The sequence below is a fragment of the Chaetodon auriga genome, chromosome 18 (genome assembly GCF_051107435.1).
Source record: "Chaetodon auriga isolate fChaAug3 chromosome 18, fChaAug3.hap1, whole genome shotgun sequence".
NCBI classification, from domain to species: domain Eukaryota; kingdom Metazoa; phylum Chordata; class Actinopteri; order Chaetodontiformes; family Chaetodontidae; genus Chaetodon; species Chaetodon auriga.
In genome coordinates this window covers 15,263,350-15,278,160 of record NC_135091.1, presented here as the reverse complement: position 1 = coordinate 15,278,160, position 14,811 = coordinate 15,263,350, and the positions used below count along the sequence as shown (strand labels likewise).

At 42.4% G+C, this 14,811-nt stretch overlaps 1 protein-coding gene across 3 annotated transcripts in view; it reads right to left on the bottom strand.

The window, feature by feature from the left end:
* The window catches only part of klhl29 (kelch like family member 29), a 194,260-nt gene that overhangs the window by 65,990 nt on the left and 113,459 nt on the right, over positions 1 to 14,811 (bottom strand). For all 3 annotated transcript variants that reach the window (XM_076755522.1, XM_076755521.1, XM_076755523.1), the window contains one exon: positions 5,096 to 5,234. In XM_076755522.1, coding sequence (XP_076611637.1) covers positions 5,096 to 5,234 — 139 coding nt within the window. The remainder of the gene's footprint in view (positions 1 to 5,095; positions 5,235 to 14,811) is intronic.

Here is a 14,811-nt window from a genome sequence, read left to right as displayed (position 1 = left end):
TGACAGAGGGAGGCAGGGAGGACAGGAGAGACAGAGGAGGAGAGATAGGGCGAGGAGGGGGGAAAAAAGATGGGCACACTCAGGCAAAGAAATTTGTTTGTGAAAAATGCACCACTTATTCAAGAGGAAGTCTTAAAATCAGCAGAGACTGTCAAAATGGTGGTGAGCAGAGGCGGAGAGGAAGGAGGGGAGTTGTAACACACGCGCACACACACATGCACACACAATTCCTAATACATCCTTCAACCTAAAAAAAGCCCATTTTATGGGGAATACATTTAGCTTGTTCTTACAAGACCATCTATTCTGTGGAAGCGCATACACTACCAAGATGTGTTAAGATAGAAGCTCATTCAGATGCAAAGCTGCACTTTCTGGGCTAAAAATGGCTTGCATTTACATGTTCTGTCACAACATCAATCAGGCATAAATCATAAAAATAAACAAACATAATGTGGCTGCTTTATCAGAGTTGGGATTCATGTTTCGCTCATGTTTGCTTTGTGGTACTGAGGCCATTGTATTCCATCCATAACATCGGGTGTCATACGGGAGACTTCAAGGCTAAGTGGCAGGAACAAGTCCAGTTTGTGTCAGATGCTCTGAAGGACAAAAAGGACAGGGTGACAGGTGGAGAGTTTAAAAGCCCAAACCTCCGTCCAAGTGTGAACACAGGGCCATCAGCGTGAGAGGAAAAGCTGAGCGTGGACATTGGAGTGACAGAAGTCTTGATACAAAAACCTTACTTAAAAATACAAGTTTATCTTGAGCAATGACAGAAAATGAAAAGAACCCAACCATCTGCAAGAGCCAGTGGGTTAGAAAGTGACATTCATTCTGCAATCTTTAACACTTTTGTGATGTCACTGCAAGGCTTGCTGCTTCACCATCACAGGGTCAGTTCAGCAAAATGAAAAAGGCATTTTCTCACCCACCATAAGTGGTATCAAGCCGTGCAGACAGTTTTTATTTGACCAGGTTTGGAAAAATCGATCTGTGAGATTTCTGCCATCACCCAAATACAATGGAGGCCAGTGCAATTTCATTTGTGGTGCTCACAGCATTACATTAAAAAAAAGAAAAAAACAAAACAAAACACAGCAATGTCTATATCCAAAGAGGTTACTGCGGGTAATCCACTTGACTCTTGGATAACTTGAATGAAGTGCAACAGCTAGCCTTATATGGCAATTTAGGGGTGCTGATTATGCTAACGATCAAATCTCACAAAAGAGCACCTACTCAGGAACAGGTGGCCTTCATCAGGCTGATATCAGCAACTGACGGCGACACTCGTGTGAGAAAACCTCACGGAAAAAAATCGATAACCACACGAAAATGTTACTGCATGAGGCCCGTTGTTACTGGAAAGAACCACTGCTGTCGTTTCTCAATGCTGTGAGCAAAACTGCACTGCTGCATAGGAGTAGCTGCAGAAATCACAGACATAGATATCTCCAAAAAAAAAAACCCAAAGCTATCTGCACGGTTAGATATCACTAAGTGAGACGATATGATTTGAAATTTGGGTGAACTGAACCTTTAAATACAGCTAGTCAGAACAATGTTGCTACCTGAAATTTGAGTATTACAGCGTCCTGTCTTCCCCTCAGGCTGAACGGAGCAGCAGAGGGCTGAAGAGCACACTCAGGGCTCAGCTGCAGTGTTCGCACGGGGCCGACACTGTAAAGGGCTTTAACACTGCTCTCTACCCATCTCATAGTCATAACACTCTCTGACTCACGAGCATGGAAAACTCATGGGTCGACAGGGAGAGGAGAAAGAGAGAAACAAATGGCATGAAAGCATGTGTCAGGACTGCTCAAAGATTCTGGAGCTTTTTACATTACTGTGGTGGGGAGATGCAGTGGCCATAAATTAAATGCCTGCAGAGCACACTTATTGGAAAATCCTGAGGGGTAAAATGGAATTACCGGAGATGATCTGTCTCCATGCACTGTGCACCGGCCCTTTAAAGGGTAGGGTAATAGGTTTTTGGGTGGGGGCGAGGGCGGACGTGCGCGTACATTTTGGAACGGCATTACATCCTTCAGCTATCGCGGGGTGAGATGACAGGTCGAATGAACGCGTACTGTAGGGGAGGCCTGAATACTTGGGGGTGGGCAGTGGAGGAGCACACTGGAAAGATTGGGATTTTGTTGAACACTGAGCACCTGAGAAGATTTGAAATTTGCCAGATAGAGGCACCGTCTTCAAATGTCTTTGAAAACTCATACCTACTGTGACTGAAGTGTAGCTCACAAAAAGATTTTTTTTTTTCTTTTTTTTCCCCAAAAAATTTTTGTAATTACTTTGGCATTCCGTGCTGCTACATTTTGGCTTTTTGCCAATTAAGCCTTCAGTTTCTTCAGTGAGTCGCTGGATTGGTTGGTGTGTATCTGTGTGCGCATGTGTAGGCCAGGGAAGAGAAGTGTGATGTGCACTCCCTCACCCTCCTGTTTTACATCTCTACTTTCTTTCAGACTAATGGCAGCCTGCCTGGATAACACACAAGAATTATGTCCTTGCATCCTACGCACACACACACACACAGTAAAGCATGTTTGCAATGAAACATGCGCGCACACTTCATGTCAAGTACATTTGCACAAACACACAGTTTCCCGATTTCAAGCACATAATGCACGCACACGCGCACGCACGCACGCACGCACACACACACACACACACACACACACACACACACACACACACACACACACACACACACACACACACACACACACACACACACACACACACACACACCGTGGTGGTTTATAGTGAGCTGACAGGGGGTCTGAATGGCAGTGAATGCCTCCTGAATGAGATGGGCGAGGGAGGGTGGGCGGAATAAAGAGCATATAAGGAGATGAAGTCTCTCCCTCTCTCTCTTATTTGACCTCATAAAGATGTGGACAGTGGTGAGCCACGTGTAGCCTCAGCATAACGCCAGCTGCACTGAAAGAGTGACCTGAGCTGCACATGGGAGGCCGTAACTCAATGACAGACAGGCCTTTGGCTCTCTTTGCTCCTCTCTGACCGAGCTTGTGACACTCTCGCCTGGCTGCAAACCCCTCACAGCTACGACCAAAATCCTCTCCTTCTCTTCCCTTCATGCTCTCTGCCTGATCTCGCTCTGATTCATTTGTTTTTGCTCGCTTTCTGTCCTTTTCTCGTCAAATTTTCACGTCTGTCATGCTCTCATTACCATGAAGTAAAGGTGCCGCATGTCTTATAAGGCTAACAGTCACTGTTGACAGTGTCGTGTTAGCATAACACTGATGATAATGACGAACCAAAGACATCTTCCAAAATGAAAAATTAGTGTTACAAATTCATTACATACTCTCCAGTGTGAAGTCAAATGAGAAGACTTCTATTTTACACGTAATTTCAAGAAAAATGACAGTGTTATGACAATAAATCAAGGCAGTCTTACAATTAATTAACCAATTAATGAGAACTTGCTCTATTAAACTGTCAAATTAAACAAGAAAAATCAGACAGTGAAGGCAACAGCAGGCATGAGGATGAGCTTGATGAAATTCAGCCCGCTCCTCTGGGAGCCTCGGTGTATTTCAGGGGCCCTGTCTCTACGCATAAATGATCTGGTTTTGTCCCGGATAAGAGGCACGGACGAGACAATCTGATAGACAGGTTGACCAGCATGGGGGCTTCAGTTCCCGCCAAAGTCACTTCAGTCTCTCAGGAATCTTCTATGCTATTGTGAAGGTCAAAGGAAGACTCGTTGTCTCTTTTTTATTCATGGGGTGTGTACGAGTGTAGCTGTCATGGAGATGAGCGGTCCAAGTACAGACGCGGCTCTGTGGCTCTTTCTACCTCTGTTCTCTCTCTGGTCTCCCTCACTCCGTTGCCATTCAGGAGGAACAAGTGTATCGGCAGCGAGTGAGGGGGCCGCGGCGGCTGATAAGCAGCTCTCTGCTCTCTGATGAGCTCGCAGTGGAGGCAGCGTGGCTGCGGGGCAAAGAGGCAAACTCCCCGAAGGCATTCCAGCGACTGCCTGTGTCTTTCTGTTTGTCTTTGTCTTTGCTCGCCACTTCATCCCTAGCCATGCAAGCCAGCACAAACACACGCTCACGCACAAACACACGCACACACAAACAACACCAAGGCAGCAAAACAACTTTGGGTCCAGGGGACTCTCAATCAAGCCGAAAAAACCTGCAAGGATTTGAAGTAAGGATGAGGACATTAGGGAATTATGGTATTCCCACCCCGGAAAACAAGGCAGATAAAAAACAGACTTACTTGCGCTATCACACAGTGCACAGTCATACTTGCGCACACACGTCTAGAGACACTAAAAAGGTCTGTAGCTGACACACACACACACACACACACAAACACACACACACATATATGCAGACAGGCGAACCACGGGAACAAAACAGCCCGTGAAGACAAAAAAATATGGAGTATGAAGGGCAGAATACTAGGGGAATACTTAGATCCACATCAAATGAATACATTAGTGAAGGGTGGTGTTAACCTGTGAAAGTGGTGGTTCAGTAAGCTGTCTTAGATGTGCCTTTGTTTTGTCCTTTGTTTATGACTCTGAAATATCTTTTTTATTACACTAACCAAGATTTATTAGCATATGAAAAGGCTGTTTTGCAGCAAAAACTCAAGAATTAGCAACAGAAAAATATGGTAGCTTGGGAGACAAAAATCCCTCTGCCCACAGAAGACAGCGTGGCTTTGGCGATTTACCACCCAAAGTGCAGAGTGTGTGATTCTTTTGTTTTGGCCCTTCGGTGAGTTTTAAAACATCCCCAGTCATGGAACACTTTCACTGCTCATTAAAATGGAAATGTGGTTAAACTGCCCTACATGGGGAGGAAAGGTAATGACGAGGGTTGACCTTTTTTCTCCAGTTTCAGATACATTCATTTGAGCGGGAAGAGGAAGGAATGGCTGCTGGCCCTGTGTTAGGAACCAAAGTCTTCACACACCTGCAAGAGAGAGAGGGGAAGGGAAAAAAAAAAAGGAAAAAAAAAAAAGCGACACAAATGCGCCCTATGAAAAGAACAGATTCGATCAACAGCTGGTGGGAGGGGAAGCGAAGGCAAACCTTTTCACCAGGTCCTTGAAATACAAGCTGCAGGAAGCTAGAACATTTTGGTGGACTTCAAACTCTTTGCCTTCAACAATAATTTTCAGGTCTGTAAACTCTTTCGCTCTGCGCTGCTGGTTCAGCTCCTTCAACATCTCTGTAGAACAAGAAAAAGAAACAGACAACGCCACATGTGGGTTTAGAATTTCCTCTCTTCCATACATACATGAGCAACAATAGCATGGCAACGAGAAACACAGCAAAATGTTGAAAAGTGCAGATTGTGGGACACATTATTGCAGGCCAGTCTTAAGGAACAGTGTTCATTTAATGATAGAGAAGAAGTGACAGATTTCATCAGACATTTCAGCAAAGGCAGAATGAGACGTGTGTATAAATATGTAGCAGAAAAGGGCACATGTAAGACAGGAATAATTCAAATCTCATATTCTATACCATACCGAGAAACATACAATACCCAAAGTATGCTAGTGGATAGCACAGAACTAGCATTGAGATCATGATTGTGAGAAAAGAGACTGGTATAAGTGTATTTGACTTCTGTAAATTTACACTGCAGCGCTAGAGCTTCAGTGAAGGGAAGCTGAATGAGATTAAAAAAAAAAAAAAGAAAGGTGTGGGCTGAAAACGGATACACTGTCAATGCATTATTCATAGCAAAAATAAAATTCTTTGGCCTCTTGCAAGTGCCCTGCTCGGTGAAGAGTTGACCTTCAAATGTCGCTCAATGAGAGAACAATTGCTTATCCCTAAATCCGAACACCCGCTCTGCTCCTCTCTCTTTCTCTCTCTCTAAGAGAAACTCCCCCTCCCACCCTTGTCTTCCTCTCTGTAAAGAAAAAAAAAAAATAAAAAAAAAATAGAAAAACAGGGACGAGGAATCTGAGAAAAAACGTGCTCGGAGCAAACCGACGTGCTGTTGAAGGCCACAGTACACAATGAGTTGTATAATGCGGTGTAGCAGCACCATGTTAGGCCTGGCCTTACTGTAGCGTTGGGTCGGAGGCACTTGTTTCTCTGCGTCTTAATGAGGCACCATGAGGGGATGCTGAGAGTGAAAATCAGCAGGAGACCAGCAACTTGTTCTACAGCCTGAGGCGGGAATAACCAACAGTGCAGCGCTGTTAATCTCCTATCGAGAATGCCACTAAAAGGGAGCACTAAGAGATTCAAATAGTAAGCTACAGACATGATAATGTGGAACGTTATGATTACAGAGGGAGCCAGCTTCCATAATGTCGCCTTTGAATGTGCAGAGTATTTCAGAGAGACTGCAGGCTGCGATGCACAGTAAACATCTATTGGCACAAAGCGCGGTCTGTGATGTATAAAGGCACATATTCCATGGTGGGGAAAGATTAGTACACGAGACACGATGATTTAGATAAGAAAAGGTGGCAAATCATCCCTTTATCAGCACAGAGGGTTGTTTTTCTTGAATCTTGTCTGGACAGAACCTTCACAGCTGTCTGGCCATTAAATGTGGAAAACTGATCGGACTTGTGATCGTATTGGGGACACCCAAGCTGAAATGAAGGAGTTTGTCTTTTTCATCCTGAAAGAGGTCTGTGTTCACGCCAGACTCAAAGCAGGGATTTAATTAACCTGGAATGACACTCGCCCCTCTATTTGGCTGGAATATCCACTCATTTAGCTCCTTCCATTCTCCTGACTGACACTGGGAGCTCAGCTCTGAATTAATTCCCTAGATGAAATTATACAGTATAAAGACACATGACAAATAAGGTGCAATTCAGAGGCAGGGCTTTGGTAAAAGCCTTTTTCTGTGAGCGGCGCATCCTTCAGAGTTATCGCATCAACGAATTAATGGTCAGAAAGAAAATGACCTGGTTATTAAACAGGCTGAATACCAAATGGGGGAAAAATAACAATAGATACGATTTTTGACAATAAATCTGTTGTACATTAACGAGATGCACAGCTGCATGGTTCGAGCGAGCCATACACATGCACACGCGAACACAAAGGCTGGCGTTCGCCTTGTCTTTCATCCATCTCTCTCCGCTCTCCACATTCCACTCCACTGCTGCTTGTCAGTTGGCCAGTTATCTGATTACTGTGTGGGCATGGACTGTGAATAGTGAATACACAGTAGTTTTGAGTTTGCATTAGTGAATCTCCAGCGACCGATATGGCTCTCACCTCCAATCAGCCACACCGCATACCATCCATTTGCCCCCGAGAATAGAGAAAGTGAGAGGGGGAGACAGAGAACTCCACTTGTCAGCAAACAATGGCCGCCTCCCTCGGAGCTGTGCAGACACACCTGAATGCGTGATGGAAAAGCTAATTATGGCTTCTGGGGGGTGGATGGGTGGATGGGTAGATGGGTGGGCCCCCCCAAAGAACACCTCATCACCACCAGGGACCATGAAACTGCACATGGCACCCCCATTCTCAGGTTTGGCATGGAGTGTGGTGAGGCACAGCCATGTTCAATGGGACCACGGCGGCTCTGAAACACCAAATGTCTCAATACTCTTCAAGGGAAGTCTCTTGAGGAGAGTCCAGATGGATAAAAAAGTGGTGAGGTTTGTTTTGTGGGGAGTACACAGAAATTCTCACAGGGGTATACTGTGCTACAGTCCTCGAGTATATCATGGACTGCCAACAGTGATGAAATGTGCTAGCGTAGTTTCCTGCCCCAAAGCCGTTTACAATAATAACAAGGCCCTGAGCTGGCTCTTCATGATTGGTTGACACACCGCACAGGGGGTATGAACACAGTGCCAGCTCTGCTCTTCAGCCTAGTAACTCTTCTGTCAAACATCCTGGCCAATGGCATCCTCCGGTGCGATTTCCACTAACCTATCAGCGAGCGCCATGCCTCTCTACTGTAAGGTGCAGCAAGTCGCTCACTGAGTTGTGATAGGCTGCTGTAAAAGGGCGACGCAGCACGCCATTGGTGGCTGAACTTGGAGCCATTTTAGGGCTCTACATGGATTTCACATGTGCCTCTGTGGGCCCACCATTTTGTGGTTACACCAAATTTTTTAATTGAGAGACATCTTCATGAGCTCAGAATATGTTCTGTATTTTTTCTTTTCAGGAGCTGGCCAACTTGCCTGAGCTGCTGTGTGCAATATGCTGAAAAGTCAAGGGCAGAAACGGTGTAGAAACGTCTGTACTGCAGCAAAACACACCGGGACAAAGCAGGTCCATCATTATGTGACCGCTGAGAGGACGAACTGAGAGAGTTTTTATTTTCCTCTGAGAACAAAATGGCTCAAACGGTTCCTGAAATACAAAATTCACAAAAATAACTCTAAATTTCTCGCAGCACACTCATTCAAGTTTTGAGTTAGTTCGCTCTTAAATTTATGACTCTGTATCACAGTAATGCATCTTTAAAATGTTTAGACTTGAACAGCATTATTTTTCATAAGAAAGCGAGCACCGAGTTGACCAAATACAAAATAAGGACGAGGGGGAATAAAAAATATTGTATATATATTTTTTAGAATATCTTTAAAAACTCTTCCAGAGCATGAAGAAGAAGAAGATAATATGGCGGAGAAGCGTGTGAAGTACTGCATGCATAGAAAATACAGCAAAATACTTTTTCCCCAATTTTGAGGAAAACTGTTCCCTCTAATCACTCGTTTTCCTTCGCATCACTTCTGATAAATCTCATGTTTCTGCAGCACAAGCAAACAGACGACGGTTCACATTTCTCCAGCTGGACGGCACTCAACGAGCAGCAGAAAGGACACTGATGAGCTCACTTCTCTACTCTCAACCATCAATTCCCACCAACACTCGCAGCTTAATTACCCAGAACAAACCAGGCTAGCTGATAATAATTCAATGTTAAACTCTGCCATGATGGGCTCTCTTAAGCTGGGAGAAGGCTATGGTGGAACATATCTTTTTCACTGAAGTGGTGATCATTTTTCACACCTTATATGAAAATGAAATGAAATGACTTTTTATCTTCGAAGCGACGAGATGATAAAGCTATAAAGCTGTTCTTTTATTAATATTTTCTTTGCACTCGTGCTCTATGGGATAGAAAAAACCCCTTAAATTATTTCAAATTAATAAAAATGAATCACAGCAGATGACATACTGATTATTTTTCAGTAATACATGCTGTATCTGTGTTTAATACAAAAAATATTGCATTTTTTGACAACCCAATCACATTGAACGCTAAAAATAAAGGTGAATTAAATACATTCACAATTCCGATTATATTATTACAAATGTGGTTGTATTTCATGGTAAGCAGCATTATGAAAGTAAATTAACACATAAATATCTGACAATGATTATATGTAAAACCATGTAAAGATCAAAAGATCTTTTGATGTTAACCTTAAAAAAAAAATTAAAAAAGAACAATTTCCTCACATTTTACCATCGACATGATGATTGCTTTTCATTAAATTACAATTTTACAAGTTTAAATAATTGAAAGGAGTCTGTCTTTTTTTTTATTTTTTCTTCTTCTTTTTTAAGAGCAGCAGAAGCAGCACTGGCCCAGGACTGAAGCAGATCAGACTGAGGGAGTCCGATCAAAATAGGCTTCCTCGTACAAAAACCCTTTTGATAAGTAGGGATGTTTGAGAAATTCCATTTCAAAGAATAACTTGCAACAGAATAAGAAGAGTGGGCCAAGAGTATGATTCATAGTAAATGCACACAAAAGAAATCTTTTCCAAGCAAAAAGCTTTCAGTGTTGGGCTGCCACAAAAAAATGTCTTTCCCCTGCCGAGAACAGAGGGCCTGAAACCCCACAGTGGAACACGACACGATAATGTCAGGAGGATTTATGAGGGATATTCCCATGTGAAGTGGCACACTAATCATAAAATAGAATAAGGATGAATGAACGATCAGATATTAATTATGGGTTCAGTTGTTGTTGTCACAGCTTCCAAAACAGATCTGAGCAGCAGGCAGATGGATATTTGGAAAAGGCTGCTTTTTCTCTGCAGACTTTGATAAGGCAAACACTTTCAATGGCTTCCCTGTTTCTAACTGCACACGTTAAATACACCCACACGCAGCATTCAGGCAGAGAGATGGTCAAAAGTTCACTATCAGCACAAGTTGTTGGATCATGTAATCTCTATTCTGCAACCTCGAGTCCAAAAGAGGCGGCCAAAAGACTCAATTTCAGCTCTGATGCCAAGGAGCCATTTGTACAAAAGCTTCTTAAAGAATGCCTAGACTGGCTGATACACGTCTCCTTTTTTTTTCTTCTTCTTTTTCTATCATAGTTAAAAAGGAAGTAAAAGATTTGTGCGGCTCAGATGACAGGCTTTTGTGAGCAAGCTTCTAAAAGAGCAAAAGTCCAATAACATAGAGCTGAAAGTTCCAACTTTAGGAAAGCGTTTCAGACCGAGAGGGCGAGAAATATGGATTTCTGTTGCACATAATTACACAATATAAAGGTCTAAATGTGAAAAAAAAAAAAAAAAATCAACATTAATCCTCATTGACATTTTACATGTTTCTGTGGGATTTAATTATTTTAGTATTCCATTAGTATGCATTTGTTATGCTCCAAAGCTGAATTCTATTAAATTTAATTTGCATGTTTGCTTCATCTAACTCAAATCTCTATGTTGGCAAAAAGATTTATGTTAGTCTTTATATTAGATGTTCTTATTAGTTTACATATATATTACTTAACTTGTGCACATTAGGGCAGAACTTAAATCATTCATTGAAATTGCTTGTAATTAACAAATCAAAATGCACTCATTTTCCATTAAGTTTTACTTGTGGAAGTAGTATTTTTTTATGTTAAACTGCTGTACATTTTAGATCACTCTGGAATATTCCTGAGCCCTGGTACCAGAATAACAAACTAAATTTCTGCAATAAAAGCTAAATAAAACTATATGAAATAAATAAAAACACGAAAACTCAAATACTTTTATTACTTTTTTAATCAGTTTTTTTACAGTATTTTTTGATATAGCCGCTATTTGATTGAATCAATACTAAAACAGATTATATTTGAAATATAATTTACTTTCTTTATTCCAAAATGTCTTTTTTTATGTTGGCAATTTCTAATTTTTCACAAGATATTCCACAAAAAGCTACAGTACACTGTAAAATCCCAGCGATTTGAATCCTTTCAGCACAAAAGGGAGCAAGGAGGCAACCACTCTTCAAAAGGAAAGTTTCCCTTTTAACACCAACCCCTTCAGCTCGGGTCATTTCATTTCAAAAGCAATGGCGGCTAAATGTCAGGCTTTAACAGGTGCAAAATGTCATGAACACCAATCAGGCCACTCGTCTTGATGCCATCTCCTGCACAAACGATGCTTGACGTAGATAAAAGCCCACAGATCTCATGTGTGCCACAATCTAGCCTGGCTCTCTTTTAAGGTGAAATGACTCTCTAAAACATACCTCTAACAATCACCGCCACATTCATTTCTGGAGACGTCTCAACAGTTTATGCCTACTCCCAGCAAATCAGCTCATGCAAGGCATCAGAAATCCTTGAGACCCCTTGAGTCTCTAGCTGTCCTGATTTCAGTCTGCAAGAGAGCAGTGGCACCATATAGCCTTGCAGAATAGTCCATGATGAGGACGCTTTATTTTCCCTGCTCGAATCTGCTGAGCTGAGCTGCTTGAGCCTCAGCACTGCCGTCAAAGAGCCTGGACTGAGCCGAGGGGAGACACTATGACAGAGAAAAGGGAAATGGGAAAGAGAGTGTGAGGACCTTGGGCCCCTCAAAGACGCCGTCTGGGGCCTTTGTCGCCTTCTCCAATAGGCACGCAAGAAAAGACCTGAAGTAGCAAAAAAAGCTCTGCTCTGTCCTGCACTGCACACTCAAACCTCTACATAGTATACCCTCTGCACCACTGGTCAAGATGTGCATGCACACACACACACACATGCAAGCAAACAATTGGCACTAGTAGAACAAAGTCAAGGCAAATAAAAGTACAGGCTCAGAGGAGGAAGAACAACAAGAAACAAATAGAGGCCTGGGAGCGTCCGTGCGGCCTGCTGCAACAGCGTGACAGCATGTCATGCAATGTTCTCTTGCTCTTTGTTTTCGTGTGTAGTGAGAAGAGGAGAAATTGTCTGGTCCCTAGATGGTGCAGTGGCTTTCTCATTAGCCAGGCGGGGGGGACAGTAGGTGACAAGCGGTCATACTTGCTGAAACAATTTTTAACAAGAGGATACTCCTTTGCCGGGCGAACAAGAGCTCTTCCTTCCTTCAGGCGCTGCAAAGCCTGGTCAAAGTGTAAAAAAAAAAAAAATCGAGAAGAAGCTGCAGACTCTTTTAACGTACACTGAAATGGCAGAAGTTGCCTATGACTGTCCTCTGAAGGCAGAAGCAGAAATATGTACTGTGTGCATACACTGCACGTTACAAGTAGGGCTGGTTACAGTTCACAGGAGGCTAAAATTTACATTCAGTGCTGCAGTTATGACATTACAGCTCAAAGAATCTCCTCCCTGGCTGATGCAGCTATTTTAAACCACAGTTCATAAAAAAAAAAAAAAAAACAGATTTACGGTAGCAGAGTTACTGCTCCTGAAACTAGCAAAATTTAAGAGAGGGAGGAGGATTTTTTGGAAAATGGTTGCCTAAGAAACTGCAGTGAGCCTTAGCCTGTCTGCGTTACTTCCATTTTAGTGTGCTTATGTTATCGGAAAATGAAAAAAAAAAAAAAAAAACAAGGTTACATTTTTGAGAGCAGGGACTCTTTTAGAAAAACGGTCCCATTTACAACCATCCTGTCTAAAATGTAATAAAAATGCACAACTCCGGATGCCAGTTTAAAGCAGATCAGTAAGTCACAGTTTCTACAAGGACGGCAACAGTACGCAGATTAACATTCAGAAATATATGTATTACAGCTAATTAAAACATAATCGTGTGTGCTCAGGATTTTGCTCATTGTGCCTTTGTAATATTGTAATATAAACATAAAATGCTTTTATTTTGGAGAAAAAGTGCACGCATTTCATTTTTTTCTTTAAAAGCACATTAAAAAACAGAGAACTTGTCATCAGGATAGATGAGCCCAAGCAAAACTTCAAATCAAATTCATTAAATCCATTTTTTCAGAACTTTGATTGCCATATATTTTTCTCCACTCCACTGTGGAAAAAGCCAAAAATGAAAGAGTAAAGCATATGCTGCTTCTCTCTGCCATCAACGTAGAGTCTAACCTACAACAGATGCACCACAAGAATAACTTTTCCACAAGAATAACTGGGACATGACTCTTGTTCCAAAATAATTCAAAGGAGGAGCGTCGAGTTGATTCCAGCTGAAGGCATTTTAAATTAAAAAAACAAATCAAGTCATGATGCCTGTTTTCACTTCCAATTAAAAATGTTCCAAAGGAATCAGAGGCACTCAAAAGTCTCTGGCTAGAAACTGAGTCTTCACTAAAGGCAGGTCTTAATTAGGGGGCGCAGAGGTAATACTGGTTGTGCCGATGGCTGTCACCAGGTCAGGTAACATGACAGGAGAGACCAGGAGACTGAAAAGGACCAAAAAGGAATAAAAGGAATATCTATAATTTCATGGATTTTAATGCTCGTAAGCACCAATGACACATCACCAAAGATGTGTATAGACTTATATTCCTGGAAACCTATTTTTCTTTCTTTGTGTGTTTGTGTGTGTGTGTGTGTGTGTGTGTGTGTGTGTGTGTGTGTGTGTGTGTGTGTGTGGTCCCTTTATAGCTTTCTGACACATCTTTACCAGTGCAGCACTCCTCACTTGGCTGTTTTCAACCCTGTTTTTGGACCTGCAGGAATGTGAAAGTCAATATGGTGCCAACCTACTAATGTGACAACCCTGACCAACTGTTTGTTAAGATACTATGATTGTATATTTTCCATCAAACACGACTGAAATAAAACACCCGTTCAAGCAGGGACACACAAACGGAAACAGCGTTTTCATATTTAATGCTTTTACAAGTGGAAAACAGCTTGGTGCTAACTTAATGCTAGCCACCTGTTTCGTCTGTTGACCAACATCTTAACCCGAGCGTATCATGGGACATCCAATATTTTCCCTAATGCTCCACATATGCGCTGAGCTGACGACAGCTTCACATAAGCAAGTTGCACGCCAACCTGCTTCGACTCTGAACGAAAGAAATTTGACGCAGCACGAATGACCCGCTGACACTTGTCATCCCCCACGCCGCTTCTCGCATTCTCAACATAAATATAGCCTATTTCTGAGAACACCACCTTAACAACCAATTCAAGGCTTTCTTGCCCTGCGTCATGAATGTCACATCTCAGTAACTCGCTAATATGATTCATTCAACCGAATTGGATTTATATAATGCCAAATCACAGCTAAAAGTTGTCTCAGGACACTTGTAGAATATATTCTTTGATGTACACAGACCCACCAATTCCCCCATGGCGACAGAGGCAAGCAAAATCTGCCTTTCTAAGAGGCAGAACCAGGCTCTGGGTCAGCTGCCATCTGCCTCGACCAACGGGATCTGAACTAAGCATCCGGACGTCTCTGACAGCATCTTGAAGGCAGCTTAATGTTACTTTGTTCGGTTGATGTGCTCAGAAATGTATCAATGTCAGTCCTCTGCCAGGTCTGCACAGATAGAAAAAAGGTCACACTCACAAAATAAAGTGAGTGGGGCAGAGAGATGAATTAATGGGACGTGATGAGCGGCAAATTAACGATCAATTAGAAATTAATTCATTCAATGAACGGCCC